We start from the raw sequence: 12500 nt of genomic DNA on the forward strand, positions 1-12500 counted from the left end.
TCATTTGTAACCTCAAAGGAGGCCCCTACTCACGTGAGCTCGAACCAATGCCGCGTAGCGTGCGGAGCGGCGCATGGCCGCAAGAACCAGCGATATCTCCCCGGTGACGATGTACAGTCCATTTCTCGGGACCTCCATGAACGATGAAGGAAGTCACGTGGCCTATACGGATGTCAAATAATCACGTGACACATATAATCACGTGATATGCATAATCACGTGATAAATAATTTAATCACGTGACACGTGGCAATGTCTAGTCTGGCAAGTGATTGGCAGCTACGCGTTTCCTTGTGTGGAGACGCCAATGTAGGCAAGACATCGCTGTTTCTGCGCTTCAGTAAGGAGGACGAGTGCACAGAACGAGAAATCACACACGAGACGAAGAAAGAGAGGACGGTCGGATCAGATGACAGCACCAAGTCATTTCTAGTCGGACGGAAGTCACTTCGAGTAGGAAAAATTGCAACATCTTTAAATATCAATTTATATAGCAATTTCTTACGTTATTAACCACGCCCACTGTTTACTAACCACGCCCACTTGCAGGTAACCCTTCATGATACTGCTGGTCAGGAGCTGCATCAGAGGAGTCTCACTGGTAGTGTGTATAGACGTGCACAAGCCATTCTATTTGTGTGTGCTGTGGATGACGACGAGTCACTCATCTCGCTCAGTAATTGGCTGCGAGATGCAAAGAATTACAACAGCGATGCTCGCTACTATGTGATTGCCAACAAGATAGACTTGCAGGCGAGTGATGAGGAAGATGAGAGTTTTATATCGGATCAGATGCTCGATGACTTTGTGGAAACGCATCATAGTGACTACCCGATATGCAGAGTGTTTAGAACGTCGGCGTTGAAGAACACGAACGTGAAGGAAATGTTTGATACGATTGTGACCGAATTGGCAGACGCGGCAGTGCCGAAAGCCATTAGCCTTCCTATTGATATCAATACAAAGCAAGGAAAATGTTGCAACTGACATGTAGGAAATGGGAAATAGGGTTAATTAATGGATTCTGATGTATTGCTGGAACGATATTTTTCAGTTATGATTGAATGTGGCAATAGAATTTTGTATAGTTTGGTGAAGCGTAGAAGTTTTTAGCAAACGGCGATGCTACTGGACTTGTTTTGATTTAAGTTTGGCATCCAGACAGACAGACAGACAGACAGACAGACAACAGACACATACAATCAGGTTACGTCTGATGTCCACTTCTGTTGAAGTGTTTGTAGGTTCCAGTAGCAATTACATGGTACAATATGATACACACACACACACACACACACACACACACACACACACACACACACACACACACACACACACACACACACACACACACACACACACACACACACACACACACACACACACACACACACACACACACACACACACACACACACACACACACACACACACACACACACACACACACACACACACACACACACACACACACACACACACACACACACACACACACACACACACACACACACACACACACACACACACACACACACACACACACACACACACACACACACACACACACACACACACACACACACACACACACACACACACACACACACACACACACACACACACACACACACACACACACACACACACACACACACACACACACACACACACACACACACACACACACACACACACACACACACACACACACACACACACACACACACACACACACACACACACACACACACACACACACACACACACACACACACACACACACACACACACACACACACACACACACACACACACACACACACACACACACACACACACACACACACACACACACACACACACACACACACACACACACACACACACACACACACACACACACACACACACACACACACACACACACACACACACACACACACACACACACACACACACACACACACACACACACACACACACACACACACACACACACACACCAGTTGGGTTTCAAGCAAGATTTCCTTCCAATACATTCAAACCAGTCACATACCTACAACACTCGAGTCAATACTAAATTATTGTATTGTGACTCAACGTAGTATTACGTACAATGGAACTACTGTGAAAGCTACAAAAGCTACTCAATTATCAACAGACATGAAAAATCATAAGATCTCATATCCCTTACTGTTCCACTACCGCTTTACTCAAAATACTAAAATCAGTCATCCGTCTACATCATACAGACTCTCACGTATCATACAGTTACTTAGTATCCTAGCCCAGCCATTTACTATACATTCCCTTTGATATCAACACGACTGTTATGTATTTAGATATATGTAGATATCAATTTCATATATTACGGGGCATCGGCTTTGATTTCTGTGCCGTACAACTTTGCGAGAGTCTTCTTGATACGTAAGCTTGTGAGACGACTCTGACTGTCTTCGAACCAACATTCAGTCATTAGCTTGGCCAAAGCCTTCAACACCTAAATAAAAAAATTAAATTTTTGATTTTTGAGTAAATGCTGTGTGATCATAATGAGTCATTGTGAAGCTCCTTAAAGCTCATTTTTCTACAAACAACGGCCAATATGACGTTTTTCAAGATGTTGTAAAACCTTCTAGAATGAAGAAGCACTAAAATGCCAAACACTCAACTGCTATCCAGTTGTTCTCTGCACCAGTTAGACTGTAATTGTTTTCGCACTAACTATTTACTGTCACTAGTTAGAACTACAACTGTGTTGTGTTGTTGACATAGCAACGAGTATCTACTACTAGCATCTCTACTAAACCATAGGGTAACAATGAGCGCATGCCCACGAGGCGTAACTAGTCGTTCAATCATGAGTCGCTGTGCAGATGCCCCATTACTATAATCCAAGGGCATGCAAGCCTAGGGTTAAAAGAACACTTCACCGATTGACGCATGCGCAGTAGACATTAACGTACACTAAGACCTTGAGCTGTATACCGAATGCTTGCTGTGTTGCGCTGCGTATTGTTTTGGTCTTGCTTTCCGAGGCCAACTACTAGAGCACACAAGAGACGGGGTTAGCTACTTCAGGCGACTCTAACAGTGAAAGAGAGCAAGTTACAGTTAATAAGCGACTCAGTCGTTCGTACATTGTAGACTCCACATGATCATCTTGAGCGACTTGCAATCGCTCAGTCTTTCCTACTTTCCTCCGTGTTTCTTTCTACGAATGGAGGCCATACATAGTACAGTACAAAAGGGCTTGAGTGATGCAAAAAACACACGGAAACGTGCATCACGCAGATAATCACGTGACAGAAAGTGCCTTCCTTCTACAGCCGAACCATCATCGTATGTGTGCTTTTCGCTGTCAATTGAAGGTGAGTCAGTGATGCGAAAGCACATTTTACTTTCGCATAAGCAAATATCAATTCTACACGAAGCGGTAAAACAAAACCTACACTTATGGGACGTTATTAGGAAAACCGCCTCATACGGTTCTTTTCTACCCTAGCATAATGCTCCGCTATCAAGTGTGCTCTAAGATAGCACCAAACTTCCCAACTTGATGTGTGACCAAAAAACATTTAGTGCTGAGGGCGGAGTCAAAGATGCTCGGACCAGTGAAGTGCTCCTTTAACTATTAGTTGTTTGCTAGTGCATCTCAATAATCATCTTCCATTGTTACTTCATCAGTCCATAGACATAAGAGATGAGGCTTGTCTGTGTGTGTTTTCTCTAAACTTTTAGATTAAATTTGTCTATAATGAGCCAATGGGCATAGTCTAATGTGCTCAGCCAACCTGTGTGTGTGTGTGTGTGTGTGTGTGTGTGTGTGTGTGTGTGTGTGTGTGTGTGTGTGTAGGTGTGTGTACATGTATGTCAAGAATGCTGATTTGTACCTCATTATTATGCCAGTGGCTTGACACCTTGGGTCTCATCTTTGAATCAACGACTACTTTCTTCATTTCATCAAACGATGGATCAGCAGGCACAAGATCATAATACGGCACCTGGTAGTTCTCAACAATACCTAACACATCATACACCATTGCGCTCCAACATAATCATTTGCTTCGCTACATGCAGAGCTAAACCAATTGACTACACTAATGCAGTCTGATGGTGTCCTAGCTGCCTGGTGTAATTCTCACTATTGACCGACAACATTCATATACAAGTATGGATGCTATGAGGTCCACACTAGCCTCCACCATGTTCTCAACTGTCCAGTCTGTCACACACAACACTTCATAAAATTAAATAAAAAATGCATTTCAGTAACAAATGATTGTCTTGAGACATACACAGTGTAACAGTAGGAAAGAATGCCATCCTTACAAACCAGCAACTGACTCACTACCCACACCAAACTGCCATCACCACTAAATCCTGAACACACCTTGTTGGTGTAAAGGATAGGTGTCACTCCTAACACTGGTACACATGTATCACACTAACTTGTGTCCCACATACCAAAGCCAGACAACAAACAATATGGCAAACTAACTGAATCAATCGAATTTCTGAAGCAGACACAGAGACCTACAAGTCTCCATTTCAGGCCATTTCTTATCAATCTTTAAACAAAACAATTTAAGCAGCAGTAGCAGAAACTGACAAACTGCAAAAAGAGAAACCATGCCACACCAGCACACAAACAAGTCTAACAGCAACCATACCATACACATAAAAATTTCTAGTGCATTGTGCCTCCATGTCCATAAGCAATCACAATGTAAGCACACAGCTGTGAGCCAAGAATGAGTCAAAGGTGGCACACAGTGATGACATGAAGATGCCTTCCACTACAATATTGAATTACCCACCTGTCGCTATCGCGTAAGAGAATACATCCAATCAAAAGATTTGACTTGGGTGAAGGAAAGAGGTATGCAACATAATTGACTTCATAACCGAGTTTTCTTAGCTTGACCACAAGAGGGCAGGTTGAGAAAAGCAGCCCAGAGAGTGGCAATGCGTAATGGGTAATCAATACATGGTGAGGCAAACGTGTCTGGTATACAAAAAGTTGCTGTTTCTCATTTTGTCTCTGATGTAGTGTGTGTGTGTATGTGTGTGTGTGTGTGTGTGTGTGTGTGTGTGTGTGTGTGTGTGTGTGTGTGTGTGTGTGTGTGTGTGTGTAGACAGCTATTATGGCTGCTGGCTTCATTATGACATTACTGGCAGTCTATTTGTGGTAATTGAGTAAACAGTGTAGGTAATTATATATCATTGATTGGCAGCAGAGGGTAGGCACTAAATGTGAAGTATGAAACCACACACACTCATGCACCACACACACACACAACACACACACACACACACACACACACACACACACACACACACACACACACACACACACACAGACACACACACACATCTCACTGTCTGTCCATACATCTACTGTGTATGCATGTCTACATGTTTGCCTGTCCACACAACTGTCTGCATCCATCTGTCTCTCTGTCTAAATCGCCATTCTTCAATCACAACTCACCGTCAGACACACATCGTCTCGCAACCTCCCATAACACCAAACCCAACGCATACACATCAATCCTCCTAAACGAGTCGAACTGTGACGTATCCACCGTCTCACCCAGCACCTCGGGTGCCATATATCTCTTCGTCCCCACCTTATGCTCAGGCACATCCAACGGGCCCTCGTGATCAACAGTGTGAATGACTGCGAGTCCCAGATCACCAACACAACACGAGCCGTCTTTCTTCACCAAAATGTTTTTACTCTTCACGTCTCTGTGTGCAATACTCGGCTTTCCGTGCGTGCCACGAATTTCCGTGTGAAGATGCACTACGCCGCACACAGTGCTGTACACTAACTTCAACGTTTCCTCGGCGTTAAGTTCATTTATTTGGAGATAATCGTGCAAGGAACCGTTCGAATGGTAATGCGTGATGAGCCACAGTTCTGTGCTCGTTCCGCTCGAGACCATATCAGACGCAAAAAATCCCAGGATGTTGTCGTGTCTCAATAAAACGGTATTAAAAATCTCGGTCTCTCTGTTCCATGACTGTTCGTCTCGTGATAAAAATATCTTCACCGCTAGTTCCTCTCCCTGCCAGGTGCCTCGAAAGACAGAGCCGTATCTCCCGGAGCCGATACACTCGCCTAAAATGATCTGCCGTGCAACAGTCCGGTGCTGCAAAAATGGTAATCCCGATCCACTTCCTGACGTGAACGTGACTTCCTGGTGTGAATCAGGGATTCGTTTGAATGTACCAGATGAAAAAGCCTTTGGAGTTATAAGAGTGGGGATCGTTGATATATCCTCTAGGTCGACGGTTTGTTGTCGTCGTGCTTTGCTTTCACGCCATACAATCACGACGACGAGACAAACAATAAAGATCACAGCCAGAGGAATGGCAGTGCTCAATCCGAGTACAAGACGCTTGTTGTCATTACTATTGTCAGATGGGAAACTCGATGAGCCACTAGTACCTGGAAATCAGCATAACATGATCAAAAATTACTGCAAAAATCAGCACACTCTCTAAAGTGTGAAGCCTTAGGCACACTCTCTAAAGTGTGAAGCCTTAACTTGGTAGTAACTAGCGGCATTTAGGTCAATAGCGCGCGCTAACAAAATCACTAACGCGCGATAACCAACTCAATAACGCGTGATTAACTTAATAACGCGCGGGTAATACCCTAATTACTGGAAAGCGCGCTACAACAAGATTTGTGTGAGCAAGCAACAGATTGGTGCGGATTGTAACCGGAAGTTGCGTTTAGACAGTTCGTGGAAAAGCGAGTTGTAGCGCTGACAAGTTTTAACAGCGTTGAGTGACAGTATGCTGCGCATCAAAACGTGAGAAGCCGTCTAGTTATGTGGTGAACCCGTATACAACACGATTACAAACAACCGCCGAAAACGACGAGCTAGGAGCGACTCGGGCGATGCCTGGGCGCTAACAGCTGTGCCAATGTGTAAAGCGAAAGATAACTTGTCGATACGGTATCGCAAATAGCGAGAAAGGACGCCGATTAGGCAACAAAGGAGGTGACACCGAAGTAAGTGGTGTGTGGGTGTGATGAGTCAAAACAAGCACTAAATGAGCAAGCACGCACCTTGAACGTGAAGAAATCCGAATAAAATACGAAACAAATACGTTATCTAGGGATTGAGTCGTTAAAAGCGCGTCCTAGGCGCTCAAGACGAGCAAAATTGGTTGATGAGTGAAATGGTTGATGAGTGAAATGGTTGGCGCGCAGACTATGACATGCGTCAAGAAACGCGTCGAAACGCCACGATATTACACTCGATTCGCTCGAGAATCACTCCAATCGACAGCTAGGTATCGTAGCTATTCACACCGCTCACCAAAACCGCATCCAAACCGCGACAGAGTAGACAAACAACAACATTCTCTGACCTTCAAGCGATGACAGAGGCTCCGACGTCGTTGGAATAGCCGGTAGAGTCAGGTTTTTGTTGCAATAGTCTTGGTCATTACAACAGCTAAGAACAGTAGGCACATTCTTTTGAAATCCGCCGCGACAGAGGTTGTGGAAAGTGATGAAGTCGTTGGCACAGCTAAACCACTCGCCACCATCATCAGGATGCCATGACAACCCATGCACACACGTATTCCACTCTTTGTCCTCAGTAAACGTACACGTCCTGTCTGGCGGGCACTCGTGCCGGTCCTTTTCTGAATGACAATAACATTTGAGAGCTGCGAAGAGCAAAATGGGTTAGTGTGCGTCGAAATCGAGGATGTTGAGGTTGAGCGTTACCTGATACTCGAAACTGACAGCAGTATACGCCAAATGTGAGAAGAACGAGCAGTTTCATGATCGGGGAGACGGACGCACACAAGTCAGCTCCCCATTCTCAATCCTTCGACCCCGGATGTTTAACGTGCTTTACCATAGAGGTCTCCGGATGTGATGTATGTGGGCGTCACAATCAACTGTTCCTTACTGTAAATTACATCTTCAGTTGTTGTATCAATTCATTACTAATAGTACTTTGCGCACTTGCAAAAACTTCACAAAACCTGCTTTTTGGAGTCAAACGTCGAAGCTGAAAAGGAACATTATAAATAATTTATTATATTGATGAAGTTCACCAGTATAATCAACAGAAATGCAGGCATACGACTATTGCTCTTGATGGCTCTCACACTACCTACTAGTAGAAACCGGTTCAATAGATTACATGCCCTATTGTCGACAAAATGAAGGACAAAACATGCAAAACCACAAACAAGCTGAAACAAATGCTTGGAAGACACTTCTTAGGCTGCTTGTTAATTAACTGCAATAACATTAATTTTTCTACTAAATAAAGAAGCTGGAAGGTTTAGAGACATGAACCTTCAACAAAATGCATCACAATGAATGTCCACCTTAGTAGGTTGCAATTTATCTCACTGACTGCATCTCGTGTAATAAGACTCGTGCTGTTCTGTGCTAACTGGTCACTACCAAGAAATTGCCTTCAGGAAAAACTACGAAATTGCTAGAGTAGGTTACTCATTACTGCAGCTAATGCATGCATCCTTTCATCTCTTAATCATCTTCTGACTGCTTACTTTCGCTAGTGAGAGCCTCGTGTACGTCTTCAACTCCTTGTTCTTGATCCTTTGCTACTGCTGCCTCGTCTACTTGTGATTCGGCAAGTTTTTCTGATTCGTCTTGTGGTTTGTTGGCATCTTCGTCTTCCTGCCTCGACTCTGTACTGATTTCCTGTTGAGGTGGAGGTTCAGCTACTACCATGTCATCCTCTGCTGTGTTTGCTAGTGGCTTATCTTCTTGAGGTGCTACTGTTTCTGCTGGTGCCTCATGTGCTGCTGCATCTTGTAGTTCCTTCAAATCTTCCATTGTAGTCTCATCTGTTGTTGCCTCAGCTGCTGCTACTGCTGCATCTTCTAGGCCTTTTGCTTCTTGAGTTGTAGTCTCATCTGTTGTTGGCTCATTGGCTACTACAGCTTCTGGTCCTTTTGCTTCTGTTGCATCTGTTATTGCCTCGTCTGTCGATGCATCATGTTCTGTGGTATTCTCCAGTTTCTCTACTTCCTCTTGAGTTGGAGCTTTGTCTACTGACGACTCATCTGCTACCACTTGTAATGCATCAACTTCATCATTAATTTCTTCTGTATTATTCTCAGCAAGTGATTCAGCTACATGCTCATCCTCTGTGACTTCCACATTAACTTCCCCTGTATCTCCTTGTCCTGTCTCCTCTATGTTCTGCTCTTCTTTTGTTTCAATAGTCTCCTTATCCATCTGAGAACTCGGAGTCTGTTCATCATCCTGCTTTAAACTTTCCACAGCGTTTGGACTCACCATCTCCTCAACATCCGCATCTACTTTAGGAGACTCCTTAGCCTCATCAACCTTTTCCTCGGTCTCCTGATTTGGTTCACATGTCTTCTCCTCTGCAGACTCCATTGTTGTGCTCACTTCCTGGTTGGCAACATCTACCTTCTCACTCAAATCCTTGTTTGTGAGATCAGCTGGAGCATCGTTTTCTTTCCAGGTTACCTCCTTGGTAATGGCAACTTCCTTGGTAATGGCAACTTCCTTTGTAACGGCAGTCTCCACACTTCCCTCTCCTTCTTTCTGGGTCACTTCCTCCACAATGCCATCATCCACATGAACTTGAACTGTCACCCCGTTGGCTCCTCCTTTGGCGGATGTCTCCTCTTCATCTGCCTGGTCTACATCATCTACCAACATCATGCTAACTACCTGCCTGTACCGTCTATCACGCTTGCTGTCTCCATCACTCATGCCTGAAGTATCGACAGTTTTCTCATGCGCTTCATTCACCTCCGCCCACTTGGCCCTTTCCCGCATCTTCTTCATCCACGAGAAAACCTTCGGCCACGGATCCCAATCAAACGAAACGGAATCCAAGAGCGTAAGAATGACGGCCACACACAGATCAGCGACGGTGCATTCATCACCAAGCAGGTAGGGATGCTTGGTAAGATGCTCACTCTGCAACGTATCCAAAATAGCACGAACCTCCTCGAACCCATACTCAATCAACGCTCGATTTGCCTCCTCTGGACGCAGCTTGTAATCGCTGACACACTGCGGAAAGACGTAGTGATAACCAACCGCTCTGTAACACAAAAAGAACTCAAAAATGAGCATCCACACACATCCGCATCACATCCGGTAACACTATACTTCAACAGGTTCTTGCTTGCCCAACAGACAATAGAGCCGGCTCTCGCACGGATCGCCGGATCCGACCCGAATCCAGCAAAGTTGGTGTACTCCTGAGCCAAGTAGTGAATGATAGCGACACTGTGAACAACAAGCCATGCTTATCGCATGACCCCGACAGACCAGCCAGACCCGCTCACCTCTCAAACAACACCACGTCTCCGTCCTTGAGCACGGGAACGGTATGAAACGGATTCATACAATGAAACTCTTCCGTCGTCGTCAGCCCGCGCCGATCCTCCAGAAACTGCACCTCGAGCGGAATCTCGTGCTACAAAAGAACGCAATTGACACCAGATGCGACACAAATAGGCAGGCACCTGTTCAAAGCGCCAGCGCTGCATCCAAACTGCATTATCTATGAGACTGCAAACGCATTCTCGTTAGATTGTAGGAATATCTTACTTCAAGACAGTAGAGCCACACCATGCGGCACGAGGCATTTGCATTGCTAACGTAGAGTTTGGGCGGTGGCACTTTTTCTTTCTTCTGGCGTCGAGAACGCAGGCGGAATGATGACTTTCGCGACGGTTTATTGCCTTTGCGTGTGTCTCCGCGCGATTTCTTGGATGACGACGAGTTGCCCATGCTGCCGGCACGAAGAGGAATGAGCGTGAGATGAAAAGGAGCGGCGACACTCAAATATTGTGGTCACGCCCACGTCATACCATCGTATTTGGTGTGTGTGTTCTCATTGGGTGGTGGCGCATGTCATCATGTGATTGTATTCGTGGTTCGGACTTGTAAATAAACAAAGAGAAATAACGCGACGGTGACGAAACCGTATTGCCCAACTCTATCTATTGTCTATTATACTCACTGATTATTTATTTATTTATTTATTATGGAAATTTTTGCCTTTTAAAATTGTTGTGGTTATTTTATTTATTTATTTATTTATACCGCAAATAATTCCTAGCATTCTTAGCACCTGTACTGAAACATTACATGTAGATAGTCAGCGATTGCCACGCCCACGTTAGTTTTCTGACATAAATGGAAATTATTACAGTAAATGTATAATAATAATCGCAATTCGCTACAAAATTACAACACAAGAATGATAAGAATAGCGCTGATGTAGCCGTTCTTACAACAGCCCTAAGCCTTGTGACTAATTGATGATTGTAGTCATCACGTGACTAAAGTGGTGACTTTTGATTGGTTGAAAGTGATTGACGTCTAAATGAATTGTTCTTTGGATGTGACCTTTATGAATGTTTCTATGCGATGACTGAATCCGTAACAACAGATCACCAGACTCTTTCCACTCCTGTTGTTCCTGTCCCGAAAGTTTCAAATTCTGAGGCATCAATCCAAGAGAAAGTACAATGAAAATGTCATAAAATTATATGACAGTCTGATTTGTATCTTGTGTTTAGGCAGAAAAGTATGGTTTGAAAATTGAACAGGCAAAAGGTAGATTAGCTAATGACCCACATAGTAATGTACAAACCACACAAATGTTTCAATCCCAACTGTCCATGTATGAGTACATGTATATACGAACTTGTGTGACAAGACTATGCGGTCGAAAAGATTGCATACAAGCATGTGCATAAACAGATCAATAAAGAATATTGGCCCTAATTAGTCCACAATTTCACTTGCAGAGAGTGATCAATGTGATGTCTCCAGCTGTTGCCAAAACATTACGTATCTGAAACGAATAGAAATCCTTAGCTTGTGTCCTTGCTGACTAATTTAGATGCAGACTACTAGATTTCCTGTATTGGTGTTTGTGATTTGTAATTAAATGTTGCCGCATTGATAAAACAACAGACACGCATGCAAGCAAACAGGCAAGCAACACACAAACAGACACCCACAATACATGTACGGAGCTGAAAGACAGAGAAACCAGCCACACTGTACATAGACAGTATAGCACTCATACTATCACTTTTAATATTGACTTCATGAGTTAGCATTCAAGGAAGTGTTCGATTTGTTTGATGAGTACGGTGGCGGCACAATCGAAGCTGAACAGCTAGACGCTACAATGAAATCTGTTGACATTACCCTCACCCAAGAGGATATCAAGAGCATTCTACAAGTAATCGATACAGGTAGTGAGTAAAGATGTTTAAATCGACAACAGAACATAATGAGTATGTGTAGGTAATGGGGAAATCGACTTTGATGACTTCCTTCGTCTTATGATGTCAACAGATAAATATGTGGCAACAAAACGTATGATCCTATCCGTAATGTATACAGAAAAATTGAATTTCGTTATTAGTTGAACTTAAAGAAAATCAGCAAACATCAAACGCGCGGCAATCAATTTTCTTAT

The 12500-nt window shown here is 43.9% G+C and overlaps 5 protein-coding genes across 6 annotated transcripts in view; 2 read left to right on the plus strand and 3 right to left on the minus strand.

The window, feature by feature from the left end:
• LOC134193562 (Golgi-specific brefeldin A-resistance guanine nucleotide exchange factor 1-like) overlaps positions 1–138 on the minus strand; it is a 19122-nt gene extending 18984 nt beyond the window's left edge. For both annotated transcript variants that reach the window (XM_062662387.1, XM_062662386.1), the window contains exon 1: positions 34–138. In XM_062662387.1, coding sequence (XP_062518371.1) covers positions 34–138 — 105 coding nt within the window. The remainder of the gene's footprint in view (positions 1–33) is intronic.
• A 109-nt stretch (positions 139–247) lies between these two features.
• Positions 248–1105, plus strand: LOC134194196 (uncharacterized). The gene is made up of 2 exons (XM_062663122.1): positions 248–453; positions 550–1105. Exons 1-2 carry the CDS (start codon positions 253–255, stop codon positions 985–987), a joined length of 639 nt encoding a protein of 212 aa, XP_062519106.1. The 5' UTR covers positions 248–252; the 3' UTR covers positions 988–1105.
• A 968-nt stretch (positions 1106–2073) lies between these two features.
• On the minus strand, positions 2074–7899 carry LOC134193820 (activin receptor type-1-like). The gene is made up of 5 exons (XM_062662660.1): positions 7760–7899; positions 7396–7698; positions 5498–6460; positions 3897–4027; positions 2074–2503 (listed from the first exon to the last, which is right to left on the minus strand). The coding sequence occupies exons 1-5, from the start codon at positions 7815–7817 to the stop codon at positions 2372–2374; spliced, it is 1587 nt and encodes a 528-aa protein (XP_062518644.1). The 5' UTR covers positions 7818–7899; the 3' UTR covers positions 2074–2371.
• A 355-nt stretch (positions 7900–8254) lies between these two features.
• On the minus strand, positions 8255–10832 carry LOC134194096 (papilin-like). The gene is made up of 4 exons (XM_062663000.1): positions 10610–10832; positions 10345–10475; positions 10166–10285; positions 8255–10097 (listed from the first exon to the last, which is right to left on the minus strand). Exons 1-4 carry the CDS (start codon positions 10790–10792, stop codon positions 8537–8539), a joined length of 1995 nt encoding a protein of 664 aa, XP_062518984.1. The 5' UTR covers positions 10793–10832; the 3' UTR covers positions 8255–8536.
• A 353-nt stretch (positions 10833–11185) lies between these two features.
• LOC134194022 (uncharacterized) overlaps positions 11186–12500 on the plus strand; it is a 3713-nt gene continuing 2398 nt past the window's right edge. Inside the window, exons 1-5 of the mRNA XM_062662917.1 lie at positions 11186–11530; positions 11587–11623; positions 12133–12273; positions 12326–12397; positions 12447–12500. The exon at positions 12447–12500 is cut by the window's right edge and continues 58 nt beyond it. Of these exons, the coding sequence (XP_062518901.1) occupies positions 11435–11530; positions 11587–11623; positions 12133–12273; positions 12326–12397; positions 12447–12500 (400 nt within the window). The 5' untranslated portion in view covers positions 11186–11434. The remainder of the gene's footprint in view (positions 11531–11586; positions 11624–12132; positions 12274–12325; positions 12398–12446) is intronic.

This window comes from Corticium candelabrum, chromosome 18 (assembly GCF_963422355.1).
Source record: "Corticium candelabrum chromosome 18, ooCorCand1.1, whole genome shotgun sequence".
Taxonomy (NCBI): Eukaryota; Metazoa; Porifera; class Homoscleromorpha; order Homosclerophorida; family Plakinidae; genus Corticium; species Corticium candelabrum.

Coding starts and splice junctions, on each gene's coding strand:
- LOC134194096 (XM_062663000.1), bottom strand. CDS start 10,792: ATGGGCAACTCGTCGTCATCCAAGAAATCGCGCGGAGACACACGCAAA. Junction 10,476..10,609: donor TGTGGCTCTACTGTCTTGAA/GTAAGATATTCC, acceptor GTTCTTTTGTAG/CACGAGATTCCGCTCGAGGT. Junction 10,098..10,165: donor GCAAGCAAGAACCTGTTGAA/GTATAGTGTTAC, acceptor TTTGTGTTACAG/AGCGGTTGGTTATCACTACG.
- LOC134194196 (XM_062663122.1), top strand. CDS start 253: ATGTCTAGTCTGGCAAGTGATTGGCAGCTACGCGTTTCCTTGTGTGGA. Junction 454..549: donor TCGGACGGAAGTCACTTCGA/GTAGGAAAAATT, acceptor GCCCACTTGCAG/GTAACCCTTCATGATACTGC.
- LOC134193820 (XM_062662660.1), bottom strand. CDS start 7,817: ATGAAACTGCTCGTTCTTCTCACATTTGGCGTATACTGCTGTCAGTTT. Junction 6,461..7,395: donor GCCTCTGTCATCGCTTGAAG/GTCAGAGAATGT, acceptor GCTGATTTCCAG/GTACTAGTGGCTCATCGAGT. Junction 4,028..5,497: donor GAGACGATGTGTGTCTGACG/GTGAGTTGTGAT, acceptor ATGATGTGTTAG/GTATTGTTGAGAACTACCAG.